Source organism: Nicotiana tabacum, chromosome 16, assembly GCF_000715075.1.
Source record: "Nicotiana tabacum cultivar K326 chromosome 16, ASM71507v2, whole genome shotgun sequence".
Taxonomy (NCBI): domain Eukaryota; kingdom Viridiplantae; phylum Streptophyta; class Magnoliopsida; order Solanales; family Solanaceae; genus Nicotiana; species Nicotiana tabacum.
In genome coordinates this window covers 9383393-9393244 of record NC_134095.1, presented here as the reverse complement: position 1 = coordinate 9393244, position 9852 = coordinate 9383393, and the positions used below count along the sequence as shown (strand labels likewise).

The window sequence follows — 9852 nt, the reverse complement described above, 5'->3', positions numbered from 1 at the left end:
ACAAAAGAGAAGAGAAGTGTATCCATATGCAATACTGTCGGAAAAAAAATTAGGAAATCCATTTGTTTCTATGTCTGTTAGTGAATGAATACAACATTTCTCTATTTTGGTCAAACATGAGATTTGTCATATATGAATATTATTAGGAGTTAATTAAATGTTTCTATATTTGCATGTCCCCCAAGTTATTGACTATTCACTACTGTCTTTATAATTTTTGTATACATCCAGGTGTTAATTTATGAATCTGCTCCCCAAAAATTGAGATCTAAGAGAAGAAATAGAAGAAAATATTTAGGTAGAACATTATTGAAGAGTGTAAACAAACACATTGTTGATTTGAAGAGGTCATTTAATTATGGTGAGATTAAGCAGGATCAAAATTATTTTTTTTTTCACATAGTTTTTTTTTTCTTTTTCTTTTTTTAAAAGTTTGAAGATTCTGTCAGACAGCCATCAGACCATCCCACCACACTACAGTTGGAGTTGAGAACGATCCTCTACGGTGCCATGAAGGCCATGGCGCCGTTAATCACGCTCTGGTCTAAGGGACATGGTTCATCTACCAGATTTAGTTTCCGGTCTCCTTAGAACTCAAGGATAGAGTGGTACGAGCCTATAGAACAGATCATATTCAAGTAAGGTCGTTTCACATAGTTAATTGACAAAAGAGTAGAAAATATTCAATGAACATAAATGATTCGAATTCAAACTCGTGATATTGTAAATTTATAATTATTAGTTTTGAATTGTAATACTAATGATATGACCTTATTGGTAAGTGATATAAGATCTCGTGACTCCCTTTCTATTGCTACAATAATATTTTCAGGCATAAGTAAGAACCTTTTATTTTCAAGAGAAAATATTTTGATAATGAAAACTAAAGAAGACTAAACTATCAAGTATCAAGGTCAAGATCAAGATATGAACCCTAAAACTATAATATCACTGAATGAAAAATAAAATAATAATGCATCTTGAATAATCAATAGAGATTGGACCACGAAAAATTACGAGAGACAATGTCATAGTAATTTAATACTACAACGTAGCAAGATCGTGAAAGATTTGTCATTTGAGTATGGCCATATCAGAGCTAGTGAAAACAAGAAAATCCGGAATTCTTGGAAATTCGATTTGGAAAAAATGAACGTGTATATTATATGATTATCTTTCTGAAACTCGTACTATATGTAATTGATAGAATTTAATTTTGTTTATGAAACCAGTACAATTCTCACAACTTGAATTTAAAAAAAAATAAAAAAAAATTCAGTTCCCCTTTTTAAAAGTTGTCTTCCCAATACACAATTAATAGAGCTCGAAGCCATTTCTATGGGCTAATAATCAAAGATTGATAGGTGGTAATAAGTTACATCATAGTTAAGATAATAGTATGTTTAACTTTTGTTAATGCATCGTGCATAATTTTTACGCCGTCAGATTAAGGTGATCTTGTATGATAAAAAAACTAATTTGGTTACTTCAAAATAAGTTAATAGACTTACTATAATCAGTCAAATTAATTTTTTATATATATATTGTCAATTATATATAAGTTATTATATCGTAAAAGTAAAAAAGAATATTATAGACAGCCGATTCAGGATAGTTAATTATTGGGGTAGTTTTAATTAAAAATTGTACTTTGTGTCCCAAAAACTTAGCGTGCACGTAGACAATGATGTCTTGACTTGTTGATTTTTATTTATTGCTAGAAAACAAGTGTTGGCGTTACATTCCATTCAATCCATTTGCTTTTTTTCATCTTCATTATTTAAATAAGATAGTAAATATGTAAAAGCGACAATTTTGGAGTTAAATGTCATGTCAAGTCTAAACCTATATTCTTGTAAATATTTCTACGGCATCCAATAATTTAGTCCAATTAATTCCGGTTAGTTACGCTAACTAAATCAACAAAAAAGTAAAATATTCATTACATTGTATGGGAAAAGAAATTTGTTTTACAGTAATTCAATGATTAAATACTTCGACCTGTAAATGCACGAAATCATTATTTTCTATAAACCCATTTTTAGGTTAAAATTCACTTTTTAAGGAATGATATTCCTTTTTGGATTATAACTTCGCAAAGCTGATCAACATATAATTCCACCGTATTCTTTTCAAATAAAAATAATAAATTAGGATCAAATTCATTTTACCTACAAATGCATGAAATCATACTTGTCTATAAAAGCAATTTTAGCATTAAATTACTTGTTAATTTTCCTTTTTGGATTATAACTTTGCCAAGCTAATCAACATTTCTTTCTACTGTAATATTAAAATAGTAGTAATAAATTAGGATAAACTTCACTCTTCGAGAAATTAAACTGTCGTTTCAAATTTTCTATCTGTCTTATATGTGTTGATCCTTGTCTATTTCCGTGCCAATTGCCCTAATTATCCAGTTAATTAGCAATAATACTAAAGTAGAAAGCTTAATGAAATATTATTAGTAGTTGTTTGGAGTCAGTCACGTGCAAAAGAGTGGCATGTCCATATCATAATCCCACCACCCCTAATAATGTTTCCCACCTCACCATGTGTATTTATCATCCCCTTCCCTTCTTTTTCCTACTAAAAATAATTCCTTCTTTTTTCCTTGGTAGATATACAATCTGTAATTACCAAAAAATAAATAAATCCTTCTTTAATAAGTGTTTCTTTTGGTACTCATTTTTTTTTTTACCAGAATGAGATTAAGAAACTCATTGTTGTAGATATCACAGAATTTACGAAATAACTTTAAATATAACACAAAATATAGAGTTACCTTTCAACAAAATCTAATCCTTTTTGCAAAAATGGCCATTGTTTCGAAAACAGATAAACCAATTAACAACCAAACGACATTAAATAAAAGTTTTTCAGTTTGCAAAAATTGAAAAGCTACCCAAAGGTGCTTTTCATTATTTTTGCAAAAAAATCAGTTAATAAGGTAATTCATTTTACACAAATATGTAGGGTCTAATTTAATTCATATTCCTTTTCTAGTGTGATGAAATTGAGTATCAAATAATTAACTTAAACATGTTTTCTGATCAAATTGGAAAAGTACTTTTCATGACAAGCTTTTAATTGGGTTGCTAACCTGATTAGCTAAATGTATAAAGTTTTTTAATTTTAATAACCCAACTTTTAGAGACCAAATCATGAAATTAATTGCTCTTCTAACTTTGGTTCCTGATCATCAACATGTGATTTGAACGTGAACCAATTTTTTATTTATTTAATTAAAGGTACAAAACGAATGAGTGAAATCCAAGTATACAAAAAGCCCGTTACTCCCATTTATTTGGTTGCCTTATAAATCCCTTTCATGTTTAAAGCACTTTAGTTGGCAGCCATGTGATTTTATCAGCCTTTTCCCCTTCACTCTTACCACATCTTATTTTCTTTTTATTTCAAGAAAGGACAATTCTTTTTCTTTTTCTTTTTTAGTTTTTTTTGGGGGGTTGTGTGTGTGTGTGGGGGGGGGGGGGGGGGGCGGAGAGGGGGGTGGGGGCGGAGCCAGAAAAAATGGAAGAAGATTTACTTGTACTAATATTTATGTCGACATTCTTCATTTTTACCTTGATAAGAAAGTGCAGCAAATTTTGGAAATTTATCTTAAGATATTAAAATTTTAAAAATAGGTATTTTTGTGTGTGTTTAATATTAAATTATTAATTAGTCGATAATTAAATACACACCACCCAGGGATGTGGCGAGATAGATGAGCCTTGCCCCCTTAATTAAGGTTTTCACATTCGAATCTTGTGAACGGAGAAATCCCTAAGGAAAATATATTTTTTTCTTTTAACGAGCTCTATGTGGAACAATGATTATACCCAAAAAAGACAATTAAATACACAATACATAGTAAAATCATCTCTATTATTAATTTAAAAAAGGAGAAAATATAATATTAGGCACTGCGAAAAAGCCAAACTAATACATGTTATAACTTGTGTGTTAACTAATTAGTGGATTCTCACCAATTATATTGTTCCTTTCTCTTTTGGCCTCTCTCACTCCAAAAGTCAAAGAATCTAGCTATGATTTGTTTTGCATTTCTACCCAAAAGAAAGCATTCTAAGTGGTACAAAATTCTATGGACACATTAGCTTTTATGGAAATTCGTTTGCAAATAATGAGTGAGATTTTATGAAATTCCCTTGTATGAGTTTTGGTACTGAAAATTGACATTTCTCAAAAGAAGAAACAAAAAGAAAAAGATAAACTTAATAAGCATTAATGTTAGTAACCAAAAGAAAGCAAAATTCCAAAAGTAAAGAAAAAGGGGTAATGGCGCACGTTAATTCATAATGATACAGAAAGATGGGCTGTCTGGTAGCGTACGGCACTATGATGCACTTATTAGATGCGTATTTTTGCTTGCTTTTTCACAACGCAAACACTAATTTACCTTTCAATGCTCTTTCACTCTTCCTTCCACGAAACATATAAACATGAATTTAGCATTTTAAATTAATGAATATGCTATATTGGTAGATTGAAAAGAAGCCTCGGAGCAATGCTAAAGTTATTTTTGTGTGACCGGTAATTTATGAATTTGAGCGGTGAAATTAGCCATTAATACTTGCATCAGACACCGGGATGGAGCCACAATATTGGTTAGGGCTCGGCCGAACCCAGTAGCTTTTACTCAAACTCTGTATTTGTATTAAGAAATTCAATGCATATGTGCAAGTTATTAATTTAGAACCCAATAACTTAAAATGATTATAATATCGAACCCATAAAGTTCAAATTCTAGCTCCGCATCTAATCACAACCCTTGGAATGTGATCCTTCATCGAACCTTGCACGAACACGTGATACTCCCCCACAAGGCTATTATTATTATTATTATTATTATTATTATTATTATTATTATGTAATATTGGTAAATTCATCATTAATTATTTCTTATAATAAGTATTAACAAAGAAAGTTAACCGCACGCAGCATAAAATATCATATCTAAAGAGAGAGATTTACATAAGAATAAAGCTACATGGAATCAATACGAGTTAGTGTTTTACGAAGATTTATTTGCCAATCATAATCTTTATAAATTAAAAAGCACTAAGAGAAATTAGACATCTATTTTTATTTCAAAAAAATTACTATATAAAAATTTGTTCTTGCATGTTTTATTTTACTTTTACAAAAAAATTATTAAAAAAAGGATAGGAACACGCTATTGAGCGTAGCAATAATTTAAATAAATATTGGACTAAAGCAGAAAATAAATAATTTAAATAGAGTTTATTAGACTAAAACAGAAAATATTGTGCATGTGCAAATCGAACGGTTACAATTTAACTACATATATAGTATAGTAGAAATTTAGAAACAGTAAATGCAACCACATCAGTCCATTCTCTAATAACCAAGGGAATATAGACAGTAAATAAATATACAGTCTTTACACAAACTCAAGCAGAAACAAAATACAGTTCCCTATTCCTCATTTACCCCTCTACTTCATCTCACTCTCTCTGTGTATATATATATATATATATATATATATACTTATCAAACAAAAAATATATATAATCCAGGTCCTATTTTATCTAGCTAGTGTTTTGTTCTTGAAAAATGGTGAGAGTGTGGCCTATAGATTATAGCAGAAGATGAAATACATTGACTTCACGCCGATCAAGAAAATGCAGGGATTTAACTGAACCATTTTTTTGCAGGAGTTGTGTTCTGTTTTTGTCTTTTTTGGCCAATTGGGGTTGCTTTTTTTCATTCAATTTTTTGTTTCTTGGATTGAATTTCAAGTCTCTCCATTAGTTTCCCGCTTTGTTTTTGATATTATTAGCACTGTTCTGCATCTGCTGCAAATGCAATGAATTCATTCTTCTGAAGGCCTTATTCTCTCTGTTTTCTCTTTTATTGCTACCTTCATTTAATTCTTTTTTCTGGGGAGTGAAGAAAAATACAATAAAGATGAATGCCAGAGTCAGGACTAGTCTACAGTCTATGAAAACTCCATCCAAAAATGTAAAGGTAAGAGCTTTTCTGCTATTGAAATCTCTTTTCATTGTATATTTTGGAGTGTAAAAATTTCTGGGTACTGGTTTGTTTTTCTTTTTCTTGGAAATTATGCATTCAGAACTCAGAAGTAGAAATTCTCAAGAATTTTTTTTGAGCTCACTATAGTATTTTGAAATTTAATTGTAGTTTTGAGAAGAAAAATTGAATCTTTATTTGATTAGTTGAATATTCTAAATCTTGCTGTGGTTTAAATCATATCATCTACTTAACTTCAGCAGATTTTGAGTTTTGATTTTGATTTCAGAATTAAGAATTTTAAAAAGTAGAAAGGTGTAAGTTTTGATCCTTATCCAAATCCGTTTCATATCTTATCTTTGCTTTTTTTTTTCCCTCCTTTTTATCTGCATGTTTATGGTCAATATAGTGTTTGCTTTATGCTTTTCCGTTACATTTAATTCCTTTCTTGTGGAAGCTGAATTGTTTATGTCTTCTTTTCTTGTTTGAAGGAAAAAGTGGAAATGCAAGGAAACAGGAAAATGGGTACTGAGAAAACAACCATAAATAGAAGAAAAGCAACTAGAGAAAGAAAGATGGCATTGTTACAAGATGTAAACATTTGTGATTCTTGAATTCTTAAGTTTTACAGTAAAACCTGTAATTAGTCTATAATTTGTACTAATTATGTGTAAATTTAGGTTGATAAGCTAAAGAAGAAACTCAGGCATGAGGAAAATGTCCACAGAGCTCTTGAAAGGGCGTTTACCAGACCCCTCGGTGCTCTTCCTCGTCTTCCTCCTTATCTCCCTCCAAATGTTAGTATTTCCTGTTCTTCAATGATGTTATAGCAGGTGTCTGTTGTTGACTTGTGTAACCATCTCATTAGCTTAAACTGATCGAGAGAACACACTTTTAATTATTTAGTTGTATTATGTTTCAACATTGTTCGTGTTCCTTATTTCCTTCGTGTAATGTACATTTTGAGATTGAACTGTACTGTGGAAGGAGCTAGTGCCAAAAAATTCACCATATGGAGTAACTTGTCGTTGTCACGTTAGTTTGAAGAGGAGATGTTTTTACTTGATAGTTGTTTTCTGGCTCTATTTTTTGGGAATTGACAATATAAGTGTAATTCTATAATTGGAAATATGCAGACACTGGAGCTTCTAGCTGAAGTGGCTGTTTTGGAGGAGGAAGTTGTTCGGCTTGAAGAGAAAGTTGTGCATTTCAGGCAAGGATTGTATCAAGAAGCCGTCTATATTTCTTCCTCCAAGAGGAATATGGATAATGTGACTGATACCATTGAACCAAATCAAGAAAAGAGTCCCAAGCAGAAGCAAACAAAGTTGTCGCCCCAAATGGAAGCGAATTCAGCTTCATTTTCGGGTAGACAGTTGCCTTCTCTCTCTGGTAATCGCTTGGAACTGGAAAATGACGTTCATGTTTGTCAAGGTAACTGAGTGATTTATCCTCGTTAAATTCAATTTCATTTTCAGATGACAGCTGCTTAAAAGAGAATCAGTCATGGTCTTCCACGAAAAGCAAGCATCGATCACTAAATGCGAAAGTGAAAACTGTCAGAACTCCTGCTAAGAAGCCTGCTGCTGAGAATAGATTAGCAGAGAAGCGCGTAGATCCTCCGAAATTGCAGGTTGGTAATTCAGTGATCTTCATTTTTTTTCCCGAAATGAGTTATCTAGTGCAGCATAACAGATATTATACTTTTGTTATTTTCAGCTTGAGGACCAAGTAATGTACCATGGGAGTTTGGAAGAGAGAGTCTTTGTTAGTCAAGATAGAAAACCATCATCAGCTGAAAGTCCAAATACAATCTCGGAAAATATTTTGAAATGCTTATTAAATATTTTCCTCAGAATGAGCTCTAAGAAGAGCAGGAGTACAGCCGATACATTGCCTTCATTGACAGGATATAATTCATGTGAGAAGAAAGAGTTTGGAGACCCTTATGGCATATGTTCAAAGTTTGAAAGGAGAGATATCGGTCCGTATAAGCATTTATATGCAGTCGAAGCTTCTTCGATCAATCCAAATCGAACAACAATATCCGTTTTCCTAGTTCGTAGGCTAAAGTAAGTTGGTCAAAATAGCTTGAGATTATACAATCTTTCAAAATTTTCAAAACTTGGATGGTTTCTCATATATACCTCGCTCCTTTTTCCAGACTTCTACTCGAGAAACTTGCATTAGTCAACTTACAGGGCCTCACCCACCAAGAAAAGCTTGCTTTCTGGATCAACATATACAATTCCTGCATGATGAATGTAAGCTTTACATTCTGATTTACGAATATGCCACCTTTCAAATTTTCTTTTTACTATTATTCATTCGTCTAACATTTCAGGCATTCCTGGAGTACGGCCTACCTGAGAATCCTGAAATGGTTGTAGCACTGATGCAAAAGGTAATGCTTCGGTGTCCTATCCTATCCATGCAATCTATTATACTGTTTCAGTCTCCTAATTCAATTAGTTGACAACGATATGATCCATATTCTTCACTTTTTAATTGGCGAAGTTCCACCTTTTGCAGGCAACAATAAATGTTAGTGGACACTTGCTTAATGCCATAACCATTGAACACTTCATTCTGAGGTTGCCTTATCACTCAAAATATGTAAGAGGCTTTCCAAATATAAAGGAATTTACTTTTTGTCCAGCTCATGCGTCTAAAGTATTACTTACGAGTATATCCTATTTGATTGCTATCACCAGACTTTTGCAAAGGGTGTAAAGAATGACGAGATGACTGCACGTAGCATCTTTGGTTTGGAGTTCTCCGAAACATTAGTGACATTTGCGCTCTCTTGTGGAAGTTTTTCCTCTCCTGCTGTAAGTTATAAGCGCCTTGTTTCTCTGCGTAGTACATTGGTGCATTTATCTAGTTTTCAGTATCTTTGTTAAACACAACAGTGCTAATTTAGGAGCTGTCTTGAAACAGGTGAGAGTATACACTGCAGCAAATATTGAAAATGAGCTTCAAGTTGCAAAGAGGGAGTATTTGCAGGCAGCCGTTGGCATTTCAACATCAAAGAAGTTGGTCGCAATACCAAAACTGTTGGACTGGTATCTGCTAGATTTTGCAAAGGATTTGGAATCACTACTTGATTGGATATGTCTTCAATTGCCAAACGAACATGGAAAAGAAGCGATTAGCTGCCTCGAGAGAAGGAATAACGAGCCTCTTTCTCATGTTCTTCAGATTATGCCATATGAATTTAGTTTCCGGTACCTTTTACACATGTAAGTTTTGCTTCATTAATAATCTGTTAGACTTAAGGTTTTTTGTGGTATAGATCTATATATAGAGGGGGATACATATACATAGTAAGTTTAAGTGTACATCTTGTAAGTAAATTTTGACATTTGTAAGGAGTAATTGTCATTGTAGAGTTCAGCACTATTGCATTCACTTGCTGAGTGCTTTAGGTCCATCTTTTAGATCAAAGACACAATGAGGGGGAGATTCTTGATAGGGCTTTCCTTCTGTTGTCTGATACTCTGATCTTACTTGGAGTGGGGTGATTTTTTTATTTTATCTTTATAAATATGGATTTACTTTTTACTTTTTACTTTATTTAATTTGCTACATGAAAACACATTTCTTGGCTCAATTCCTTCGGACTTGCAACACTAAAGTTGTCTCCACGTGACCTATAGATTACGGGTTCGAACCGTGGAATCAGCCATTGATACTTACATTAGGGTAGGCTGCCTACATCACTCCCCCTTAGGGTGCGTCCCTTCCCCGGACCCTGCGTAAACACGGAATGCTTCGTGCACCAGACTGCCCTTTTCCTTATAAAATAATGTAGCCACAAAAAAAAAACATGGACTT

General features: G+C 32.6%; 1 protein-coding gene and 1 non-coding gene across 2 annotated transcripts; one reads left to right on the top strand and one right to left on the bottom strand.

Annotated features, from left to right (window-relative positions):
* Positions 1-439: 439 nt before the first annotated feature.
* LOC142170865 (small nucleolar RNA U3) lies at positions 440-648 on the bottom strand. The gene has a single exon (XR_012700476.1). It is a non-coding gene; the product is annotated as a small nucleolar RNA U3 (small nucleolar RNA).
* Positions 649-5357: 4709 nt separating this feature from the next.
* LOC107827904 (uncharacterized) lies at positions 5358-9579 on the top strand. Its single transcript, XM_016655133.2, has 11 exons — positions 5358-6012; positions 6507-6608; positions 6696-6812; positions 7152-7407; positions 7494-7648; positions 7735-8087; positions 8180-8279; positions 8360-8419; positions 8548-8631; positions 8730-8846; positions 8956-9579. The coding sequence occupies exons 1-11, from the start codon at positions 5953-5955 to the stop codon at positions 9259-9261; spliced, it is 1710 nt and encodes a 569-aa protein (XP_016510619.1). The 5' UTR covers positions 5358-5952; the 3' UTR covers positions 9262-9579.
* Positions 9580-9852: the final 273 nt, after the last annotated feature.